This window comes from Salmo trutta, chromosome 14 (genome assembly GCF_901001165.1).
Source record: "Salmo trutta chromosome 14, fSalTru1.1, whole genome shotgun sequence".
NCBI lineage: Eukaryota > Metazoa > Chordata > Actinopteri > Salmoniformes > Salmonidae > Salmo > Salmo trutta.
This window is the reverse complement of record NC_042970.1, coordinates 51,540,157-51,566,251: the sequence shown is the minus strand read 5'-3', so window position 1 is coordinate 51,566,251 and position 26,095 is coordinate 51,540,157. Positions and strand designations below refer to the sequence as shown.

The following is a 26,095-nucleotide window of genomic DNA, read 5'->3' as shown; positions in this document are numbered from 1 at the left end:
TTCACCTTGTGAGAAATTAGTTAAATGAATATACAAAGGTTAATTGACTACACCTTGCACTGCGTTTGGATAAAATGTGAGCAAACATACTGTATCTAATCAACTGTGCAATCTCAAAAACCAAACCAACACAAGAAAATATAAATTATGGGAGCAAAGGTACACTGACAAGTAAACAGCAGAAGCATTGTGCCGATTGAAGCTGATAGATTTCATTTATTTGTAGGATACTCATTCAAAGTTTTTTCTTTCTTTCTTTTTACTATTTTCTACATTGTAGAATAATAGTGAAGACATCAAACCTATGAAATAACACATATGGAATCATGTAGTAACCAAAAAAAAGTGTTAAATCAAATACATTTTAGGTTTTAGTAGCCACCCTTTCCCTTGATGACAGCTTTGCACACTCTTGGCATTCTCTCATCCAGCTTCACGAGGAATGCTTTTCCAACAGTTTGAAGGAGTTCCCACATATGCTGAGCACTTGTTGGCTGCTTTTCCTTCACTCTGCGGTTCAACTCATCCCAAACCTTCTCAATTGGGTTGAGGTTGGGTGATTGTGGAGGCCAGGTCCTCTGATGCAGCACTTCATCACTCTCCTTCTTGGTCAAATAGCCCTTACACACAAGTTAATTGAAATGCATTCCAGGTGACCAACTCATGAATCTGGTTGAGAGAATACCAAGAGTGTGCAAAGTTGTTATCAAGGCAAAGGGTGTCTACTTTGAAGAATCTCAAATATAAAATATATTTTGATTTGACTAACACTTTCTTTGGTTACTAGATGATTCCATATGTGTTATTTCATAATTTTGACGTCTTCACTATTATTCTACAATGAAAAATAGTGAAAATAACGAAAAACCCTTGAATGAGTAGGCGTGTCCAAATTTTTGACTGGCACTGTAGTTTATTTTAGACATGATAAATTCAAAGACAGTTTTACTTCTACAACAAAACTGCATATTTCAAGCAAATAATACATGAATACAAAACACTCAAACTACATGTAGAAACCCGATTCTTGCAAATCATCACGTATCCAAGTCACATAATCACACTTCCAACAGTTGTCGAACCAAATCGTTATCCTAAAGGGCCTTTTATTATGTTTTGGAGTGCTTTCTGTTCACCCTTTCACCTCGAGAGAAAATCAGAGAGTGAGAAGGTATCACGTTGCACCATCAGTCACCCTAAGCTAAATAAAGCAGGTGGGTGACGGCTGTACAAACATTATGAAAGAATCTCACAAAGGTTGCCGGTTGCCATAGGTACAGTATGCTAATTCATAAACGGTATCATCTCTGGACGTGGGGGGAAGTGCTGTCTGGCTAACAGGCTTTATTTGGCCATTACTGTCTGGCTCGATCCCTCCCAGAACAGGCAGACAGACAACATGTTCTTTATTCTAATAGGGCAATGATGATGCAACTGGTGATTATGTAATAAATTAAATTGTAATACGGCTGCTTCTCCATTGTCGAAGGGTTGACTTTTCTGAGAATATCGCTTTATTGTTTGACGCTTCTGGGTTTAGAAGTCACACATTAACATGTAGCGGACATGAGTCGGTTATGGTCACGTGATGCGGTAGCTCCACCTACGATCTTCAAAACCAGTGTCTGCCCTTGGACCAAGTGGGAATTTCCTCTTGGAAATTCTAAGACGCTAAGACGCTGGTTGCTCCCATTGTGGGAGATCCGGGTTCATATCCTGTGTGTTACTTTTTCGCCCTATGTGGTGCGGTCTCTCATGGGGGAGGAGGTCAAAGGAGGGTGAATGTAGCGGACATGAACGCGTCGTGTGACGAGGTAGCCCCGCCTGCGAACTTCAAAACCAGAATCTGCCCTCGGACCAAGAAGAAATCTCCTCTTGGTCTGATGGTCTAAGACATTGGTTGCTTCCAGGGGGAGAACTTGGGTTCATACCTGGCGTGACACACACACAATTGGCTTGGTGACAGTTTGATATTGCAATTTCAAAGTCCAGAATGACCGACCAGCCGACCCTAACCGTGATGCAAAGGCAGGATGAAACTTTGGGGCAAATCTGTTCCCCTCTCTCCACTGTAGTTGTGTTTGTATTCACATCTTGTACATCATAGTCAAATGGGAGTCAAATAACAAAGGCCTTCCAATTATGCGCAACACATTGTGTGCAAGCTGGTATATCAGAAAGCTATTGTTCTTCTGATCGTCTGACCTTACCTTTGAAATGGTTTCATCGCAGCTCGGATTGCCTGCACCATTTGATTTAGCTAAGGGATTAAACCAGCAACTGCAATGCCACAGTGAAGTGGACTAGAAAAGCTAGAGTTTCACAGAGAAAGAAAGCTAGACAGTATGGAGTGGATACCTCTAACATTTGTCCTAAAAATGATTTCATATCGTTCAACTCAACTTCATATCACTTCTTATCTGTAGTTTTATTTAGGACCCAATGACTAGAGAGCTAGAGCTACAGAAAGACGGAGAGCTACAGTTTAAGTTATATACATGTTTTTCAACCACTCCACAAATTTCTTGTTAACAAACTATAGTTTTGGCATCTACTTTGTGCATGACACAAGTCATTTTTCCAACAATTGTTTACAGACAGATTATTTCACTTATAATTCACTGTATCACAATTCCAGTGGGTCAGAAGTTAACATACACTAAGTTGACTGTGCCTTTAAACAGCTTGGAAAATTCCAGAAAATTATGTCATGGCTTTAGAAGCTTCTGATAGGCTGATTGACATCCTTTTGAGTCAATTGGAGGTGTACCTGTGGATGTTTTTCAAAGCCTACCTTCAAACTCAGTGCCTCTTTGCTTGACATCATGGGAAAATCAAAAGAAATCAGCCTAGACCTCCACAAGTCTGGTTCATCCTTGGAAGCAATTTCCAAACGCCTGAAGGTATCACGTTCATTGGTACAAACAATAGTACGCAAGTACAAACACCATGGGACCACGCAGCCGTCGTACCACTCAGGAAGGAGATGCGTTCTGTCTCCTAGAGATGAACGTACTTTGGTGTGAAAAGTGCAAATCAATCCCAGAACAACAGCAAAGGACCTTGTGAAAATGCTGGAGGAAACAGGTACAAAGGTATCTATATCCACAGTAAAACAAGTCCTATATCGACATAACCTGAAAGGCCGCTCAGTAAGGAAGAAGCCACTGCTCAAAAACCGCCATAAAGAAGCCAGACTACGGTTTGCAACTGCACAGAGATCGTACTTTTTGGAGAAATGTCCTCTGGTCTGATGAAACAAAAATAGAACTGTTTGGCCATAATGACCATCATTATGTCTGGAGGAAAAAGGGGGACGCTTGCAAGCCGAAGAACACCATCCCAACCGTGAAGCATGGGGGTGGCAGCATCATGTTGTGGCGGTGCTTTGCTGCAGGAGGGACTGGTGCACTTCACAAAATAGATGGCATCATGAGGCAGGAAAATTATGTGGATATATTGAAGCAACATCTCAAGACATCAGTCAGGAAGTTAAAGCTTGGTCGCAAATGGGTCTTCCAAATGGACAATGACCCCAAGCATACTTCCAAAGTTGTGGCAAATGGCTTAAGGACAACAAAGTCAAGGTATTGGAGTGGCCATCACAAAGCCCTGACCTCAATCATATAGAAATTTTGTGGGCAGAAATGAAAAAGTGTGTGCGAGCAAGGAGGCCTACAAACCTGACTCAATTACACCAGCTCTGTCAGGAGGAATGGGCCAAAATTCACCCAACTTATTGTGGGAAGCTTGTGGAAGGCTACCCGAAATGTTTGATCCAAGTTAAACAATTTAAAGGCAATGCTACCAAATACTAATTAGGTGAATGTAAACTTCTGACCCACTTGGAATGTGATGAAAGAAATAAAAGCTGAAATAAATAATTCTCTTTACTATTATTCTGACATTTCACATTCTTAAAATAAAGTGGTGATCCTAACTGACCTAAAACAGGGAATTTTTACTAGGATTAAATGTCAGGAATTGTGAAAAACTGAGTTAAATGTATTTGGCTTAGGTGTATGTAAACTTCCGACTTCAACTGTACACACTATTGAGCGAATATTTCTACTTTTGTACTTTCATATTATGATTTCATATCATGGTTTCATATCATTATAATGTTACCACTTCATATCAACTGCTTTATTTAGATCCCAATGCATTACAAGGTTTATGGCTCTAGCTCCGTAATAGAGCAACATTGACCCGACCACCACTATGCATGGGCTTTTTGCTCGCTGTAGTATTGCATTGGAATGGTAGTACAATTGTAGTATGCATCACCATACATAGCATTGTCATGTCGATTGACAAAGAGCAAGAACCAAGTGGAAGATGGTTTCAATGGCTCACTTTGGCTGATGAGAGTATTTTCATACAATGTACTTACACACTGTGACAGCGTTTGTTTGCCGTACTTTTGAGCTAAAGACTTTGTGATAGAATACAAACAATGATTTAGGATCAAAATGGCCCAAGATCGACATTATTGCTGTAACAAGGGGATAGATAAAACAAGGGCAAAATTTGGCAAATATTTGGACGTAATTGCATATTATAATATACTTTTGAAATATTTATCAATCAGCCTTATAAAGGGATGGAATTAATAAAATACATATTCTATTATAATTAGCATAATCTACTATGAGGTTTTGTGTCTACCTCCATTTTCTCTGAGGACCAAGCAATCAAGAATCTAGATGTAATGTATTATTCAAAATGGGTGTCCAGAAGTTTTCAGGTCAATACATCAACAAAACAATGTTTGCTTTGTAAAACAAACAAAGTCTTCACGCATTCAAATCAAACAAGCTTCACCGCCACACACTGCCCCACTCAGCTTTTGATTGAATAGTGCCCGTACTTTATTGCCTGTTTAGCGTTCCCATCCCTGGCAGTGTTGGGAGAAACACAGGTTTACTAAGCCTTCCTCCTTCAACCCCCCAATTCACACCTTCCCTGATTGGAGCCATCTTGTTTGAGAGTGATGGCTCACTCACACAGGTTCACAGTTGCTATTGTAAAATCATTGAGCGTTTAATTGAAACAAATTATTATAATAATATAACATTATCCTTGCAGGCGCCCAGCCGTGACAGCTTTAATTAGGACTGTGTTCGAGACTGATCCTTCAAAAGCAACGGTAAACACGCCTTAGGTAATAGGGGAGCCAACCAGCCAGCAAGCCCTCATACTGCCTACTGCCCGGCCCTCATGTTCCCTTGGGAGACCCAGGTTCTAATCCCGGCAGTTTCAAAAGCACACATGTGAGATTTATATCATGTTAAATGTTGGGAAACCACGTGTCTGAGTCATGTGTAAAGTCCATGTAAAACTTCACGTGTCTGAGTCATGTGAAAAGTCCATGTAAAACTTCACGTGTCTGAAAACCACGTTTTTGAGTCACGTGAAAAGTCCATGTAAAACTTCACGTGTCTGAAAACCACGTGTCTGAGTCACGTGAAAAGTCCATGTAAAACTTCACGTGTCTGAAAACCACGTGTCTGTTTATCCCACGTCACATTTATCACGTGATTTATTCATGTGAAAAATGGACTTGAAACGTCACACGTGTCCGAAAACCATGTGACTGACTCGTGCAAATTTCACATGTAAACATTTACAATAACTTACCCGTGTACGAATAACACGTGTTTTTTTCACATGGGTTTTTTTCATTTGGTTTTCAAGGGAGGGATGCAAAGTAATAAGGTAAGAAGAAGATGCCTTGGATGCTGCTCGCAAAGGAAAAGACATGATTGGCTTGTGATAATGAAAGTAATTAAAGTATTCCAGGTATTGGATACAGAGTATATTTAGGACATGAAGCGGATAATTCCCAAGGTGGGTTATCATCATTCTAGACAGCGAGGAAAATTCTGTTTATTTCTATGGTAGCTCTTTGTCAATGAATTCATAATTGGCTGTACATATGCATATAATTCATCCCATTACATGGCCTAGGTCACTTGTATTTGCTTAGCAACAACTGAACAAGCAACTTTCGATCACTCCAACTTGATCCTAATCAAAGATGACAAGAACAAAAAATGTATACAAATCTCTTGAACATACTGTACTGCCTTCACTTACTTTGGCTGAGAAACGGCAAACGCTCCTCAAATGAGCAGTAGCAAAAAGTAATTACACATAGCTGTAATGTCTCATGGTGACATTGCAAAGAAAGCACAGTTATGTGAAGTTCAGTTCCAATGTGTCCAAACATTCCAAGTGTCCCTTTTTTCATTCTGTCAATGTACATGCCAGAGTGCCAAGGTTCTAGAGAGATTTTAAAGACCATGTGGATGATTTTCTGTCAGGAGCTGTACAGTGTACACTAACCTGGCACTCAATATGGAGGCATGGAATTAGCCTTGAGTTGAGCGAGTATGTTTCTCTCATCAGCACAGATTTAAACACACCTGAGCCATACTATAGTAGGACTGTAAGCCACTAAGTCTCTCTTTGAAGATATGCTGAGACAGAGTCACTAATAAGGCAATGATGGGTGCAAGCACATTTTCCAAAGCTTGGCTGCACTACAACAGTAATGTGCCAGTGCCATTGAACAGAACAGGAACAAATTGGAGTGCTTTGGGTACCATAAAAAAGAGGGTTGATATCCTATCACATATGACTGAATAGAGACTACCAACCACCTTTTCAAAATGGAGACTTGAAAATTGTGATTTGCAGATGTGAAATGTCATAGTGTCCCCTTCGGCGTTATCCTCCATGTTCCTCATTACATGTAATGTCAGCGGCCCCCTTTTCTCTTCCCCTTCCCCCTTTTCTCTCTTTCTCAAAGCACCTCATCACACAACTGTCTCCCACCTTCACAAAGGGAGAGTATCTGAGCAAACGTCTCGTCTGACATGTTTGAGACGATTGTGAGGAGCTGTGGGGACCCACGGTACCGACAGTAAGACAGAGCCTGCCTCCTGAATGGCACCATATTCCCTACTAAATGCTGTAGTGCCATAGGGCTCTGGTCAAAAGTAGTGCACTGTGTAGGGAATAGGGTGCCATTTGGGACACAACCTATGAGCCGCTCTGCTTCTTCTAATGAGAGCACAGTCAAATATGTCTCCCATCCCCTTCCTCACCTCGCACTCACACACAGTATGCGTGCCTACAGACATACACACACCATGTGTGCTTATAGGCGCACGCGCACACACACGCATACATACACACTCCACACACACGCATGGGCACATAAAGTTCTCACATTGCGGGGAGTCTCGGCAACAATTAAGTTAACCAGGAGGTGATTTGCGAGAGTGTTAACTCCTCACACACACTGTCTTCACATGTTCTTGACAGGAGACTTCTTCACCTATTTCACATGTGGACCTCCAAAGAGCATACTGCAGAAATAACATACAAATGAGTAGCTGACATACAGTATGTCTGAATACCATAATGGTATAATACAGTAATCTTACAGTGTAATGTCAAGAGTATAGCTGAGAGAGCGCCAGCATTTTGGATCGGCCCACTATTACAGTTGCACGTCCTATTAGTCAAAGTACTGTACACTGGAGAGGACAATAGTCAGTGGGGGAAGCTGCGATCATATGGGATCTTCTCCAATAGCCAACAGGGGCGAATATTCCTCCAAGTAGGATTGCGAAGATATGGCACCGAGCAATATGGACACGATTTCATGCAATGATAAGCTGCAGTAGGGGCCTGTGGCTAAATGTAATATGAAATATGAAATCCTTTATCTGTGTAACTGCATCACAGGACTGCGTCCATCATCTGCTGCAGCTGAGTCTTGTTTGGTCTCCTCTTTGGCTACGTCTGAAATGGCACCCTATTCCCTATTTAGTGCACTACTTTTGACCAGGGCCCACAGTGTTCTGGTACAAAAGTAGTGCACGAAAAATGGGAATATTTGGGATGTAATGATTGTTTTGTTTTTTTCTCACACAATGAGTCTTCAATACCGCTCATATCGGCAACTCGAGTGATGAGCATAAACATGATGATATGTAAACACTATATCTATCTGTACTTAGAAATGGAAAGCTTTCAATTAGTTTATTTGTTTGGAGATATGTGTTTCCACTTCCACTCTGGTGCAATGACCTCTAACCATGCTGATATGATACAGTGGAGTGAGTGGGCTGTAGGCACTCAGACAACAGACGGAGTGGTATACAATGAAGTCAACCAATGGAAATGTAATTGATATTAACCTATTAAAAGATGCACTATGCAGAAATCGCTTGGCCATTTCCTGGTTTCTAAAATGTGAATAGTTCGCCTAATTTGAGTTTACGTGACAAAAGAAGCAAGCATAGTGTAGAGAATCATTGCACCATCTAAACCACTGTGAAAAATCTTTTCCATAACCAAAAATATTGTATTTTCAGCTGTTTGAAACTGGTGTACAAAACCGAAAGTGAAAGCGGCAAAAACAGAACTTAAAAACAAGAAGCATAGAAATGGTGCAAATAGAACATATCTACAGCTTCTTAGACTTGCTTTTAATGAGAATTACATATCTATAAAACACGTTTCTATGTAAATTTAGTCAGGTCGCCCATATGGCAGCTTTAAATCAAAGAATTGAAATCAACCTATTGAATCAACCTATTGAAAAATGTATGAACACCCTTAGGTCTGAAATGTGAAATGTCTGAAATGCAATGGAGCTGGCCAATGTTAAAACATAACACTATTTCCAAGGGTGTGCATGAAAAGGAAATGAAATCCATACCTTATCCCTTGATTAGCTTAATCCTAAGGCTAATTGACTTTATCAGAAAGAAGACAAAGATGAGTTCTAGCCGTCTAGCAGCAATGAATTGAAAGTTCTCTTAGAAATAATGAAATTGGAAATAACATTATATTTCGCTCAAATATTTCTTCATAATATACAACTACAGTTTCATATCACATTGCTGGAAAAATAAGGCACCTTTTCCCGGGAGATGATAAAATAATGTATTTTTTCCTTATCGGTCATCTATTTTTTCAGCAGAATGCTATTACATGGCTGCTGGCGGTTGCTTAGCAACAGGAAATATTAATAGGACCTTTTATTAGCCGAGCTTTACCAGTGGAGTACTAAAATGAGGAAGTGGAAAACATGAATGTGTTACATAAATCTTTAGACCTTTCAGGGTTTGCACGAGTCTCTGTTTGTCCAATGATTTATTACGGCGATGCTTCATTTATGGGAAAAGGGCCTGTGAAATACAGAAATGTAACATTAGCTTGAAGGACTATTTGAAAATAAATAATTGCAAAAGGTGAAAAGAAAGCTGTTTAAAAAGCAGGCCTCTCTCTCTCTCTCTCTCTCTCTTTCGCTCAGGTTTCACAGGGCTATCAAACAAAAATGTGTTTTGGAAGCATCGATCATCTATCTGAGCCTGGAATAGTTCATATAATATATAAGATACGTTCTATATCATGCTTGTCGAACTGTGATAAAAAAAATGAAAGAAATTGATCTATCATTTCCCTAGAGACACTATAATCCTATTTACCAATCACTGAGAATTAAGGTCTCTAGATAGAGAAATGGGTTTTATACCATTAATGTATTTTATTTGAATGAAGACGGTAGAATTTGTAGCAATCCAACGGCAGAAAACCTATAGCAGCCTTGTACTACTGCCCACGGTAAACAACATTACATTATAGAAGTTATTGATGAAAATCGAAAACATAATTAACTACATGACTATACTATGGACCTGAGAATCTTAACAGAAAGGTATTATTGATTTCAACTAATGCTCGGGTGCTAGTTAACTTGTTTTAAGAGACTTACGGCATATTTTTCATCATGGATCACCAAATTGAAATGTATTGAATACAGTATTAGTTAAATATTATTTCGATTGAGTAAGAAATCATCTTGGTTTGAAAAATAATACATTTGATCAATCCTAATATAGCAAAATCGATGTACGGCAAGTAGCCATTGTCTATTTGTTATTTTAGGAAGCACATAATAAAGTCCAGCAATTCTTGCTAATACCTCTTCCTCGCACCTCCCCACATTGGTGGGCAATCTAGTTAAGTTACTGAAAGCTTGCATTAGGAAGAACACATTAAGACGCACCTCTAGTATCTTATCATTAATTCATTCGCCTTGTCTGTGACAAGTTAAGTTGACAGTGGATCCTCTTTCATTCATGTACACTTAGGCGAACACCTGCCCTAAGCACCAGAGACTGAAAACACAAACTAGCTGCCACCTTTAAACATGACTATCGGGTCAAGATGAACCCCTTCGATGAATCCTCAGAATAATAGTCAGGAGATTAAAGGATTGTGAATTCAATCTTGCATTTGAAACGTTGGAACAAAAGCAGGTGATATTAAGCTGGGAGCTGAAGATGAGCATCCTTGGCCTTCATATTGTTAATTAACTTCCATTACAATAGGGGCTAAGCAATTGGCTTCCCTCATTGTCCGTATGCATCCTGTAACAGGGTACATTAGAACATTAGGATAACTACCTGTTTATAGCGCTAACAACTTGAAATTAAAGCATTCGTTAATGACAAAATCCCTCTGTTGATCTGTGCATTTATCAATTTGCTACGTATTCCAATAGCTATTTCATATAAACTCTTAGATGTTGATGATGATGATATCGTAAATAAATGCAGGGCATGAATACGATATCCAGTCAGAGATGAATTATTCAAGTTGTAGTACTGTTTGCGTTTGAGATGAGGGCAATCTAATGATGAAAGACGTGTGTGTGTGTGTACCATATTTAACTTAGAACGTGTTCCCGAAACGGTTACGTTTTCAACAACAACTGTTTTCCCTGGTCAGATCACATTATCAGAAAAAAACTCAGGGCACTACTCATACGCAGTATTGCTTGAAACATCCAGGTATCACAGACTAGTAGTAAAGCCTAATAAACTGGGATACAACTAGTACTCTGGTCGTTAAGAGATAAGGGGGCACCTCCACAGCAGATGCACAAGCCAATGAAGAAAGGACACAAACAAATGTGGGACCTAGTATTTAGTGCTAGTCCAGAAACCCTCTACCACCGGGCCGATGGATATCTCCCTAAGCGTTATGGAAAAGATCAGTGTAACCTGAGCGTGGATATTAAATGTCTAATGTGTTTTGGAACTTGTGGAAGATGCTATGACAGTTAACGCATTAACAGAGAGAGTGGAGGGCTTGCCAAGTGCATCGAAGCATCGGAGAAAAGGCTCTCTGAAAGATATCGGGTTCGTCCAGGAGGGGCTCAGGACCGCAACACAATAAGCATCAGCTAAGGCCCTTATTAATTGAAAATGGCTCTCAACTAAATGAGGAAAGTACAGTCAATTACATGTTTCAGGGCTAAGAGTTGAGGGGAGAACAAGAACAGGAGAATACCTGTGTAGATGAGAGGGAGCGTTTTATTTTCTGCCAGCACTTTGTATTTGTGGCTTGTTGATAAAGTGTGTTTGTGTAAGATGCTGAACAGAGTTTTTGAAAAGAAACACAAATCATAGAAATTAGCTTGTTTCTAGAAAAGAGGTGTGGGTGTATAGGGATGATGTAAAGCTATACGGTAGGCATGCATGCACAGCTAGCATTTAGCATTAACATTTAGTAGACAGGGAGGTTTGTGAGTTTCCAGAAAGTAAGAGGCTATCAGCTTTAGCTAACAAGTGGATGTACTCACTCTTGTTAGCGTTTAGGTAATTATCCTTAGCTTTTAGCTTATTAGCATTTAGCTTACAATACCGTTTGCCTTAAGCTAATACAAGCCAATTCATACCAGCACCATCCACTGGTCCTCCACATTTAATGCCATATCGCACAAGGCAGCTGGGCCTGAAACGGTTAACACTTTGATAATACATATAACATATTAGTATAATATAAGATAACATGCTATATGCAAATTATTGTGCTGTATGCCCATGTTATGTTACACCTGTGAACTACTACTTTAATCTGGTGTTCTGCTAGTTTACTGGATTTGGCATGGCTTGCTTTAAAACCCATAAGCCTTTCAGTATTTACATAAGGACCCTACATAAACCTATTTTCCTGAACTGCATCATCTCTTAAAGATCTAACACTCAAATCCTGAGAAAATAATGTGTTGAATAAAAAAAAAAAAAGATTTGTCCATTTAGAATTAGAGCTACTTTCCCTCTCCGCAATATCTTCTCTCTCTCCCTCGCTCTCTTTCTCTCTCCATCCAGCCCAATTGCACTCTTTTCATTGTCGAGCTCACGTATTGAATCTGCCTGATGAAAACAGATCTCACTGCAGCGCCACAATAGAATGGCTGATGCAGGAAAGATGAAACATAATGGAATTTTTTTCCATGTGCTCAAGATTGAATATAAGACCTGACCTCCAGATGTAGTAGATCCATTTCAGGAGCAAAGATATTGTTTATGAAGAGGAAGAAGAAGAAGAAGAAGAGGTGGTCACAACAACACCTTGCGCCATCTTCCAACACAACATGATACAAACATATACTGTATACGGCAATACATTCACTTATACACCAACACAAACGTCAATATACACACCAATATATAAATCCTTACAAAAAAAACGTGAAAATGTGTGAGCAAATCACAATTATTATAATTTTTCTACACGTGAAAATGTTCAGACGTGGTTTTCAGACAGGTGTAACGTTTCACACGCTAATATTTCACGTGTTTTTTCCTCATGTGAAAAGAAATTCCCCTCGTGTTTATTTTCACCACTTCCAGCTACATCTGGTCTCCCATCCAGGGGAGAGAAAGCAAAGGCCAGGGTAACTTAATCAAAGATAGGGAAATTGCAGGAAAGAGGGAGGCGTTTTATTTAATAGCGTTACCATATATTATTTTCTACTGAAATCAAACATTTTTTGCATCCATTCACAATTCATTTGCACTCGCATGTAAAAAAAAAAAAAATCTTGCAATATTTTGTTTTGCTCCCAATACTTTTGGGTTTATGTTTTGCTTTCAATATCAATATTTTTCTTTACAGAATTTTGTTGTGGACTTCAGAAGTTTTGCTTGATATTAAAGGCACAAAAGTAACTCCCTAACTAGAGGATTGCACCATATAATAACAATATTACTCTATTAAAAGTGTTTAAAGCGGCAATACTTAATTAAAACATTAAGAAAAGTGTTTCCCGGGATGGGGCGGGAGAAATGCAACAACTCTCAAATAAATAGACTACTCTATGGATGCAAGGACTGACCATTCATGATATCAAAATTATAGTTTTTAGGCTATACATGTGGAGGTTTCTTACATGTGAAACTGCAAATTAGTTTTTCACGTTCACGTAATTGCAAGTATGTTTTTCACATATGAAACTGCAAATTACATTTTTACATGTGATTGTTTTTCACGTGTGAACTTGAAATTCCACATGTCAACGTGAGATGTTCACATGAGGAGTTGTTTTACATGTGAAACAGCAAATGTGATTTTCACATGAATGTGTTTCACATGTGAAAATGCAATTCCACATTTTAAAATTCTATCTAAAAACAATCCGATTCTCACGTGAATGTTTTTAACATGTGAAACCACAAATGTCACATGTGAAACTGCAATTCACATGTGAGGTGAAAACATGGTATTGTCCTCACATATGAAAAAGTGATTTTCACATGTAAACTGAAAATGTGTATTTTTTTGTAAGGGTACCAACACTGATATATACACTAACATACTGTATACACCAACATATACACCAACACTAAAATATACACCAATATATATTTTTATCTTATTGGCCATGCTAAGAGATGTTCCTAATTACTTGATTACCCCTTGTTTGAACTGTAGCTCACATAATTGTTACGCTCAACAGATTTTATGAATGTATATCTTAAAGAAGGCCTTTGTTGTGCAAATGAAGCTTTGCAACGGTTATCGTTACATTCTGTGTATTTGTTCCTCGTGTCATTATCTTTCCCATTATTTCTCTTTTTTTCTCTCTGCATTTTTGGGAAGAGCCCGTAATCATTTCACTGATAGTCTACACCTGTTGTTTACGAAGCATGTGACCAATAAAATGTGATTTGATTCGATTTGTTATCTAGTACACAATGTATGGAGACTCTATCTGTGTATGCTTATACAAAAAGACAAATTCATGATCTGAAGAGATCTAGTTAGATGCAGCTGTGAATAATAATAATATAATAATACCATTTGGGATTTATATAGCGCTTTTTGAAGACTCAAAGACGATTCAATTCTTGAACGCTTAAATGTCTCATCCTGTCCAGTGTGGTGTAGCATGTAAAAGAGTGACCACCATTTATATCCTCTCTATGACTACATTGGACTCTCAATAGCCACCACAATTGAAAGGAAACCATTATTCTTTTGTGAAATATCAAATATCCATATTTACTGTGAGGATAATTCTTTCCATAGTAATTGTAACATTATGTACTACAGTACCCATAATGCTCTGTAACTATAATTATTTTTTATCATACTAAACACATAACAACTGTTCTGTTCGAACATATGAACTGTTGTTATGTTTAAAGAAATTAATACTGTGGTTTATGTTAAAAGACATGTTTATTCAGAAACAATATTGCTGAGCAATAAGGAGCAGTTGTAGCATGATATACTACAGTATTCACAATTCTCTGTAACTCTATCTGTTTTTATCTTACTAAACACGTTTCTAAAGATAACACTATGGATTCCAGTCTCCTTATTATCACGGTATTAGAAAAGCTGATATTTGTTTTTTTGTATGGAGATATGACCATATCTACAATCAGATATAGTGGTCGTAAGTTATTACCTTGAACTCACGGTGTCTGCATATACTGTAGCTTTTGTATACACATTTTGATTTGATTTTCTCAGTTAAAATGACACTGGTTTCTCTAACCAGGCATATAAAACGGTCTCTATTCTCTACATAGACAGCTTCAACGTGATGATGGTGTATACCGTACATGTAGGCTGCGTCCCAAATGGCACCCTATTCCCTTTACAGTGCACTACTTTTGATTGGCACCCTATTCCCTATATAGTGCACTACTTTTGACTAGAGCTCGACGGGCCCTTGTCAAAAGTAGTGCACTAGGAAAGGGAATAGGGTGCCATTTGGTATGCATTTGACTGTTTTATAGAGGATGATCTCATTCCAGACAAATGGAAACAATGTCGATTTCCTGCCAATCTCATTAATACAATTATGGCTAATTATGATAATTTGTGGCACACTGAAGCAGTTTGTGTAAAAAGGCACACAATCACAGTGTATTCATAATGGCTGATGCTCACTTTTTAGAGAGATATGACACAAGTGGATTTACCCACAAACCTTTGAGCGTCAGAGCTGACAGGGCAACCACAAACCGTCTGTTCTATTGTTCTGTTTACCTTTCTCTTGAAATTGCATGAATATTGTTGCATGCCATTATGAAATGATCACAGAAGTTATTTACATAGCCTGTGTTGTTATAATGTAACATTTTACTATATTCCAAAAGTCAAAAATCTGAAGAGTAGGCAGTCTAGACAAAATCAAAAAAAGCTTTCCCAAGAGCCAAACTATACACTGGAGGGCACGCTAACAATGTTCACGCTAAGAAAGTTCACGCTAACACAACATAAATGAGTCGTTGGTACTACCAAATAATGGAGCAAGGACGAACGAATCAGTATCTGACAGACTACAAATACCACTTGAAATATTTTTGTTTGCGCATTTGCTTTAGGCTGCCTGGTGTGCGGGGTTTGTACTTTTGGGACTTTTATATTGATTCCATTGTTTTGTATTGGTTCCAAGCTAAAAACAACAAAAAAAACAACAGATGATATATTTGAAATGACTTTGAATAGTGTTTGAAACCAGCTGTGATATCAAAGCAAAACCGCCTGGGGGTACTCACCGAGGGCATTTGGCTGGAGAGCAGGTGGCCATCTTGGGCCAGCATATTGGACATCATGAGGGCAGGCAGCTCCGGGTAGGAGTAGGGGTTGAGCAGGCCGTTGTGGTGGGCCCCTAGGGAGTGGCACAGGTAACCCGACTCAGGGTCCATCAGGTGGAGCAAGGGGGGCTCGGGGTGGTTGGGAGGGGTGATGGGGGGAATCTCATAGTCCTCGTCCCCCGCACCGTTCCCACTGCCTCCGCCTCCTCCGCCCTGACCGGAATAGCTCTGGAAGGACAAACAGAGAGGGAGATGGTGTGAGATACTGTATTTGACTGTATATGTAGGTAGGTTTGCCATGAGCAGTGTATGATTCGAGAACATGGGAGTTATAACAATGATAGAGGGTCAGTCCCCAATTACACCCTACCTATATGCTTATCACATTAAATGAGTGTACTGGATAATGCTGTAATATGAGCTTTTAGACATAACACCTCGGTCAGGCGAAATCAGAAATGTACATGTGGCTACAGTAAATATACAGAAACACAATTTGTTTTCAGAATAACCGTATGCATATCTGTGTATTCCTGTACTATCAATAGGTCCATCGTATTGTGTGCTGCAATAAGGAAAAATATGATTCTGAATTCTAGAGGGGGAAAAAAATGGAAGAAATTCAATGGGGAACGAAAAAGCAATTTTGTCTGAGGCACTCTGACTTGACTCCCTTTGTAATGACTGAGTCAAATGAATCATCACAAATAATATTCCGGTGTCAGCCATTCAAGGTTTTAATATAATTTTTATGATTCATGTCTTGCCGTATACATTTCAGAAATCAATTCAATATCATCTTTGTGCAGGCTGTCATCCTCTGCATTGGAGTGGTCATTTATCTCTTAAACAAATCCTTTCAGAAAAACTGGGCAAAGGCAAGGAAAAAACGATACTCAGAGAGTTCTTTTCTACTAAGAGTAAATAACTCAAAGGTATTAGCTAGCTACTGTAAGTACAATTACTTAATATCAACCCACCTACTGTGTAGCTTTTACAAAAATGATCAAACAATCTAATGCATTTAACTGGGTAATGTTAAGTAACCACTACAGCAGATGAAAGACAAACTCAAACCCCCCCCCCCCCCAAAAAAAAACCAGCTTCAATCTGGTCATGACCAAGGAAATTGTAATTGCAATGTATTACTTATTACAACGGAGGGATGTAGACATTGAACGAACACATCACTTAAACATGCTTTCATTCCCCCGCGACTAGTGAACATGAATGGAAGAAGGAAAACAATTTAATTGCTTCAATTGGATTTACTCTGTCCCTCGCATTGTCTGGAAAAGCGTGGATATTAATTTTCTAAATTGTCCTTTGAAGACAGATGTTTTTGTAAACCTTTGGGAATCGTGTTATTGTTTGGTCTAATGCACAAGAAAACGAACATTTCCGGCGATTCAATTTCCCTCATAATTGTTGGAAGGAAACAAACTTGTCTTTTGTAAACATTGGGGCCATTGTGTGAAGTGAGATCCTCGTTGAATCCTTTGGGGAACTCAAATCTCCATGGTCTTTCATAATGAGGCATGCAATAGGTACTCAGGCCAAGTCCCAAATGACAAGGAATTCTCCTATGGGCCCTGGTCAAAAGTAGTACACTATATAGGGAATAGGATTCCATTTGGTATGCAGCGCCAGTCTTAACCAGACATTCTTGTAAGTCTTGTCAGAACTTAACCATAAAAGGCTCTGATACTATGCACTAGGGCTATCCCCGACTAAAAAAAATATTGGTCGACCAAGAGTCGTTTTATTTTACAAAAGTGTATTTTTCCATATATACAGTGGCTTGAAAAAGTATTCACCCCCTTTGGCATTTTTCCTATTTTGTTGCCTTACACCCTGGAATTAAAATTGTATTTTGGAGGGTTTGTATAATTTGATTTACACATGCCTACCACTCTGAAGATGCTAAATATTCTTTATTGTGAAACAAACAAGAAATAAGACAAAAAAACTGAAAACTTGAGCGTGCATAACTTTTCACCCCCCCAAAGTCAATACTTTGTAGAGCCACCTTTAGCAGCAATTACTGCTGCAAGTCTCTTGGGGTATGTCTCTATAAGCTTGGCACATCTAACCACTGGGATTTTTGCCCATTCTTCAAGGCAAAACTGCTCCAACTCCTTCAAGTTGGATGGGTTCAGCTGGTGTACAGCAATCTTTAAGTCATACCACAGATTCTCAATTGGATTGAGGTCTGGATTTTGACTAGGCCATTCCAAGATATTTAAATGTTCCCCTTAAACCACTCGGATGTCACTTTAGCAGTATGCTTAGGGTCATTGTTCTGCTGGAAGGTGAACCTCTGTCCCAGTCTCAAATCTCTGGAAGACTGAAACAGGTTTCCCTCAAGAATTTCCCTGTATTTAGCGCCATCCATCAATCCTTCAATTCTGACCAGTTTCACAGTCCCTGCCGATGAAAAACATCCCCACAGCATGATGCTGCCACCACCATGCTTCACTGTGGGGATGGTGTTCTCGGGTTGATGAGAGGCGTTGGGTTTTCGCCAGACATAGCGTTTTCCTTGATGACCAAAAAGCTCAATTTTAGTCTCATCTGACCAGAGTACCTTCTTCCATATATTTGGGGAGTCTCCCACATGCCTTTTGGTGAACACCAAACATTACATTTTACATTTTACATGTTTGCTTATTTTTTTCTGGACACTCTTCCGTAAGCCCAGCTCTGTGGAGTGTAAGGCTTAAAGTGGTCCTATGGACATATACTCCAATCTCCACTGTGGAGCTTTGCAGCTCCTTCAGGGTTATCTTTGGTCTCTTTGTTGCCCCTCTGATTAATGCCCTCCTTGCCCGTGAGTTTTGGTGGGCGGCCCTCTCTTGGCATGTTTGTTGTGGTGCCATGTTCTTTCCATTTTTTATTAATGGATTTAATGGTGGGATGTTCAAAGTTTCGGATATTTTTTTATAACTCAACCCTGATCTCTACTTCTCCACAACTTTGTCCCTGGCCTGTGTGGAGAGCTCCTTGGTCTTCATAGTGCCACTTTCTTGGTGGTGACCCTTGCTTAGTGGTGTTGCACAGTCTGGGGCCTTTCAGAACAGGTGTATATGTACTGAGATCATGTGACAGATCATGTGACACTTAGATTGCACACAGGTGGACTTTATTTAACTAATTATGTGACTTCTGAAGGTAATTGGTTGCACCCAATCTTATTTAGGGGCTTCGTAGCAAAGGGTGTGAATACAAATGCACACACCACTTTTCCGTTTTTTATTTTTTAGAATTTCTTGAAACAAGTCATTTTTTTCATTTCACTTCACCAATTTGGACTATTTTGTGTATGTTCATTACATGAAATCCAAATAAAAATCCATTTAAATTACAGGTTGTAATGCAACAAAATAGGAAAAACGCCAAAGGGGGTGAATACTTTTGCAAGGCACTGTAGACACACCCTTTGTTTGAATAAAATCAACTATATGTAGGCTACTGAGCCTGTCTGATTCTTTAAGCACTGCGATTAAAAATGAAGACACACAAACTACTAACGAAGGAGCCAGAGATCAATATAGCCTAACCAGAAGTAAAAACTCTGTTCCTGACCCTCCTCCTCCTGCTGCCCATTGCTGCTGGTCTTCACAGATTCTGCCATTATGCTCCTAAAGTTGCCGGTAATAGGCTACACCAGTGGTCGGCAACCTTTCCCATTTGGAGTGCCAAGTTATCATACCATTTCTACTGATCTGCGTGCCAGTTATGATTTTCGTATGCACATTTTTGTGGAACAGTTTCCTTTCATTTCTAATAAAGTATTCATATCTCAAAATCAATGTAATGTGCTTAATAAAAATGATATCTAAATTAAAATGATACAAATCTAAAAGTAACTTCTGTTGCCATTGCCAATATGTAAAAATAGCCTACATAAACCAACAAATAAAAACACTGCAGTCTGCAGGTATAAAATATTCTGGGAAAAAATAAATAAATTATAAATCACATTGGCTACCCGTGGCATGTCTGCAAGAAACATTGTATCAACTATTAACTTGGTCCAGCCCGATTGTGCTAGCAAACTTGCAGCATTGTATAAAATGTTCTGGGCCCTAATTTTCCGGTGCCAGTGAGCTCCGGACAGATAGACGCAGCTGTGATCTATTTGTGCAAGGGATAAGAAGCAATCAGGTAGAGCTATTTTATAACGTTTACACCGGACCAGAGCATGACATTTTTTCCCTCTTTCATGCTGAGCGGTTATAGAAAGGGAGAGAACTGGAAAGATTTCTCAAATAGTCTACATTGAGGAACTATTTTCATTCTGGATGCAAAAACAAACTTTGTTTACTTGCTGTTTAAGGCGAGGGGGAAGAAATGACTTTAAGAAGCTATACAGTGACGGTTAAGACAATCATTAAAAAAAAAGTTTCACAAGTGTAGCCTAGGTTGTGCGCTCTGCAAACAATGTGTCCATTCCTACAATGACAATGGTAAGACTGTAATAATAATATATTGAATGCATTAACAGAAATTACTGTAACAAACCAAACATTAATTCGAAATTATGGGAATTAACACTAAATCTACTACTGGTGATACTGGTGTGCCATACCTGCGGCCTCTGCAATGGATTAGTCCAGGCGTGAAACAGATTTTTTTATATATTTGCCGCTGCTCCACTAAAAAAATATTGGGTCGACCAACATCCTATCAACCAAACAAACCAGTCGACTAAATGTGGTCAGCCCTATGCAGTCATCACTTACCTTAAGTATCTTCTATCTTATGCTATATCTTAAGTACAAAGGGGATGTTCATCAACTGTAACCAATACACTTTGCTTTCTGATAGTATAAGAAATACTTCTTCCAATCAAATACAAATCCTTTGCTCCGTTAAATGTTTTTCAGTTGCATAAGTGAGAGGTAGTGAATAATATGTGTCACGTGTTACATTACTCTGAAGCCTAGTTGGATGCACTTGATGATAAAATGTAAATATCAAGGACGTTCCCAGCTGAATAGTTGCGAGATAAATAATTCATATTCTATTCGGCGTGAGATTGCAGAGCCAAGGTATACTCCAGTTAATGCATACTCTTCACCCCTTCCCCCTTTAAAAGTCAAATCTAAACAATGGCGTATGCATGTGTGTGTTTGATAGATCATATAGGCCAGAGTCTGTCCTCCTTGTACGGTGACGACTCCAACAAACGCATATCCACGGTTTCTCTAAGTGCTTCTTCTCTCAAGGATCCCATTCTAATGCACAATGCCATATTTTATTACACACAGTGCAAGTATGTAGGCTTCGCTCTCATAAAGAGGAGGGAGCTTCCTTCTTGATCAATAGTGTTAGCATACCATTTGGGAATATATTTCTGGGTAAATAAGTAGAACGCTTTGCCCACGTCCCAAATGGCACCCTATTGGCACCGGTTGGGCCCTGGTCCAAGGTAGTGCACCATATAGGGAATCGGGTCCCATTTCAGATGCAGACATTCTGTTCCGTCTTAATTAAGTGTAGAGGTCTTCAGAGAGTTCAGCGCACATTTTAATATACCTTTCATTTAATAGAAACAGATGAACAGACAGTTGGTGTGGGGATGGAATGAGAGGGAATATATCATTGATTGGGAAGCTTTCCAGGTTATTTTTGTTTGCACCAAGCTAACTTTCCACAACACTGCTTCACTAGCTCGGCTCATCTAATGGGATTTATCTGAACAGGCTTTGTTCAGTAGTCAAGGCCTTCAGTATCACAGATGATATCTAGCAGATGATTTGAAGTCATATTAATATATATTTGGACAACTCATTTTATGAATATAGTGTCTTATAAACCTATGTGGGCTGGGCATCCTGAAGATGCAAAACATTAAAATAATAAAATAAAAAGATAAAATACAAATATAAACTCAGCAAAAAAAGAAATGTCCTCTCACTGTCAACAGCGTTTATTTTCAGCAAACTTAACATGTGTAAATATTTGCATGAACATAACAAGATTCAACAACTGAGACATAAACTGAACAAGTTCCACAGACATGTGACTAACAGAAATGTAATAATGTGTCTCTGAACAAAGGTGGTGGGGGGGGGTCAAAATCAAAAGTAACAGTCGGTATCTGGTGTGGCCACCAGCTGCATTAAGTACTGCAGTACATCTCCTCATGGACTGCACCAGATTTGCCAGTTCTTGCTGTGAGATGTTACCCAACTCTTCCACCAAGGCACCTGCAAGTTCCCAGACATTTCTGGGGGGAATGGCCCTAGCCCTCACCCTCTGATCCAACAGGTCCCAGACGTGTTCGCTGGCCATGGCAGAACACTGACATTCCTGTCTTGCAGGAAATCACGCACAGAACGAGAAGTATGGCTGGTCGCATTGTCATGCTGGATGGTCATGTCAGGATGAGCCTGAAGGAAGGGTACCGCATGAGGGAGGATGATGTCTTCCCTGTAACGCACAGCGTTGAGATTGCCTGCAATGACAACAAGCTCAGTCCGACGATGCCATGACACACCACCCCAGATAACGACGGACCCTCCACCTCCAAATCGATCCCGCTCTAGAGTACAGGCCTCGGTGTAATGCTCATTCCTTCGACGATAAACGCGAATCCGGCCATCACCCCCGGTGAGACACAACCGTGACTCGTCAGTGAAGAGCACTTTTTGCCAGTCCTGTCTGGTCCAGCGATGGTGGGTTTGTGCCCATAGGCGACGTTGTTGCCGGTGATGTCTGGTGAGGACCTGCCTTACAACAGGCCTACAAGCCCTCAGTCCAGCCTCTCTCAGCCTATTGCGGACAGTCTGAGCACTGATGTAGGGATTGTGCGTTCCTGGTGTAACTCGGGCAGTTGTTGTTGCCATCCTGTACCTGTCCCGCAGGTGTGATGTTCGGATGTACCGATCCTGTGCAGGTGTTGTTACACGTGGTCTGCCACTGCGAGGACGATCAGCTGTCCATCCTGTCTCCCTGTAGCGCTGTCTTAGGGGCTCACAGTACAGACACTGCAATTTATTGCCAGATCTGCAGTCCTCATGCCTCCTTGCAGCATGCCTAAGGCACGTTCACGCAGTTGGGCAGGGACCCTGGGCATCTTTCTTTTGGTGTTTTTCAGAGTCAGTAGAAAGGCTTCTTTAGTGTCCTAAGTTTTCATAACTGTGACCTTAATTGCCTACCGTCTGTAAGCTGTTAGTGTCTTAACGACAATTCCACAGGTGTATGTTCATTAATTGTTTATGGTTCATTGAAAAAGCATGGGAAACAGTGTTAAAACCCTTTACAATCAATATCTGTGAAGTTATTTGGATTTTTCCGAATTATCTTTGAAAGACAGGGTCCTGAAAAAGGGACGTTTCTTGTTATGCTGAGTTTAGTAATAGTGATTCAATAGTATACTGAACAAAAATATAAATGCAACATTCAGCAATTTGAAAGATTTACAGAGTTACAGTTCATATAAGGATATCAGTCAATTTAAATAAATTGCGGTTGATCTGCGGTTGTGAGGCCCATTGGACGTACTGCCAATGGGTTTACATTTTATTTTCACAAACTTGTGGTAATACATACAGTGCATTCAAAAGTATTCAGACCCCTTGACTTTTTCCACATTTTATTATGTTACAGCCTTATTTTTAAATGGATAAAAAAAAAAAAAAAATCAGCATGAGTCTACACACAATACGCCATAATGACTAAGCAAAAAATAATAATAATAGCACATTTACATACGTAAGTATTCAGACCCTTTACTCAGTACTTTGTTAAAGCACCTTTGGCAGCAATTACAGCCTCGTGTTTTCTTGGGTATGACGCTACAAGCTTGGCACACCAGTATTTGGGGAGTTTATCCCATTCTTCTCTGCAGATCCTCTCAAGCTCTGTCAGGTTCTATGGGGAGTGTCACTGCACAGCTGTTTTCAGGAGCTCTCTAGAGATGTTTGATCGGGTTCAAGTCCGGGCTCTGGCTGGCTGGGACATTAAGATACTTGCGTTGTCCTGGCTGTGTCCTTAGGGTCATTGTCCTACTGGAAGGTGAACCTTCACCCAAGTCTGAGGTCCTGAGCGCTCTGGAGCAGGTTTTCATCAAGGATCTCTCTGTACTTTGCTCCGTTCATCTTTCCCTCGATCCTGACTAGTCCCTGCCGCTGAAAAACATCCTCACTGCATGATGCTGCCACCATCATGCTTCACCATAGGGATGGTGCCAGGTTTCCTCCATTCGTGACGCTTGGCATTCAGACCAAAGAGTTCAATCTTGTTTTCTTCAAACCAGAGAACTCCAAGAGGGCTGTCATGTGCCTTTTCCTGAGGAGTGGCTTCCACCTGGCCACTCTACCACTCTACCATAAAGGCCTGATTGGTGGAGTGCTGCAGGTTGTCCTTCTGGAAGATTCTCCCATCTCCATCGAGGAACTCGCAATCTCTATCAGAGTGACCATCTGGTTGTTGGTCACCTCCCTGACCAAGGCCATTCTCCACCGATTGCTCAGTTTGGCCAGACGGCCAGCTCTAGGAAGAGTCTTGGTGGTAACAAACTTCTTCCATTTAAGAATGATGGTGGCCACTGTGTTCTTGTGGACCTTCAATGTTGCAGAAATGTTTTGGTACCTTTCCCCAAATCTGTGCCTCGACACAATCCTGTCTCGGAGATCTACAGACAATTTCTTCAACATCATGGTTTGATTTTTACTCTGACATGCACTGTCAACTGTGGGACTTTAGATAGACAGGTGTGTTTCTTTCTTTTCCAAATCACGTCCAATCAGTTGAATGTACCACAGGTGGACCCCAATCAAGTTGTAGAAACATCTCAAAGATGATCAATGGAAACAGGATGCACCTGAGCTCAATCTCGAGTCTCATAGCAAAGGGTCTGAATACTTATGTAAATAAGGTATATTTGTTTTTATTTTTTAATACTTTTGCAAACATTTCAAAAACCATGTTTTTGCATTTTCATTATTGGGTATTGTGTGTAGATTGATGAGGATTTTTTTTTTTATTACATTTTAGAATAAGGCTGTAACATAACAAAATGTGGAAAAAGTCAAGGGGTCTGAATACTTTCCGAATGCACTGTATATGCAAAGGAATGAAGGAAAGAAACTTGAATCATAATGTAATATATAATATGTAATTTATCAGACGGCGTTATCCAAAGCGACTTATAATAGTGAGTGCATGCATCTTCGTATGGGGGGTACCCGCGGAATTTTAACCCACAAACTTGATGTTGCTAGTGCCATGCTCTAACCAACTGAGCCCCACATCAAGTCTGTATCATACACAATAAATGTATTATCATGGACACAAATTAAGATTATGAGTGATGAGTTAATTGTTGATATGTTATATGTCATTTTACTTGACAATTTGTTTTGATTCAAGTTTATTGTGAAAAACTGCTACAGTAAGTGGGGATGAGGCTTACTATATATACTGTTTTGTTTCAAAATGGACATATCAATTGCAGATATTTCCTTCTGCGGGGGCAAACCCCAGACCCCCCCCCCCCCCCCATTTAAATTCAGCCATTTCCATCAGTATATACCATCTATCTGTTCTTATATACACCTCGCTAACTAGATGAGTCAGTGGAAAATAAAACTATGTCAAGGCAGCGCCTCCACTCACGACACAGTTTGAGAGGAGACTTTCGACTTCCCAACACAGCGATTCAGCTGAGGGCCTGACCGACAGCACAGGGGGTTTGGGGCGTTGGGGTGGGGTGATGATGATGACAAATCTGCCTCACCACTAATGTGCACTTATCTGCCTATTGGAAGAGGTTTGTCAAATTGTGATTTATGCTTACACCCCACTCCCACCCTCTTCCCCTTTCCACCCCACCCCAGAGCGCAGAAAACAAAGTCATAGTTATCTCTCGCTTCCATACGGCCTGTTTTTCAAGAAAAGAAAGGAGGAGGGAAGGGAGGGTTATCTTGGGGAAGAATTTGGGTGCTTCATCCGTTTTCGTTCATGCTGACATTCCCCTCATAGAAAGCTTATGCCTCGTAAATGATGCCATGGACAATAGTAGAGGGGGGTTACATCACCCCTGTTGACTTTAAGCGTGGTCTGATCCATGTGCAGATATTGGGCAAAATGATGAGAAAATAATGTACCCGACAATATACTGTATGACGATATGGAACAGTCCTTCTCCACGACTGGGT

General features: G+C 39.9%; 1 protein-coding gene across 6 annotated transcripts in view; it reads right to left on the bottom strand.

The window, feature by feature from the left end:
• LOC115208356 (TOX high mobility group box family member 2) overlaps positions 1–26,095 on the bottom strand; it is a 139,273-nt gene that overhangs the window by 34,644 nt on the left and 78,534 nt on the right. For all 6 annotated transcript variants that reach the window (XM_029776336.1, XM_029776333.1, XM_029776338.1 and 3 more), the window contains one exon: positions 15,888–16,154. In XM_029776336.1, coding sequence (XP_029632196.1) covers positions 15,888–16,154 — 267 coding nt within the window. The remainder of the gene's footprint in view (positions 1–15,887; positions 16,155–26,095) is intronic.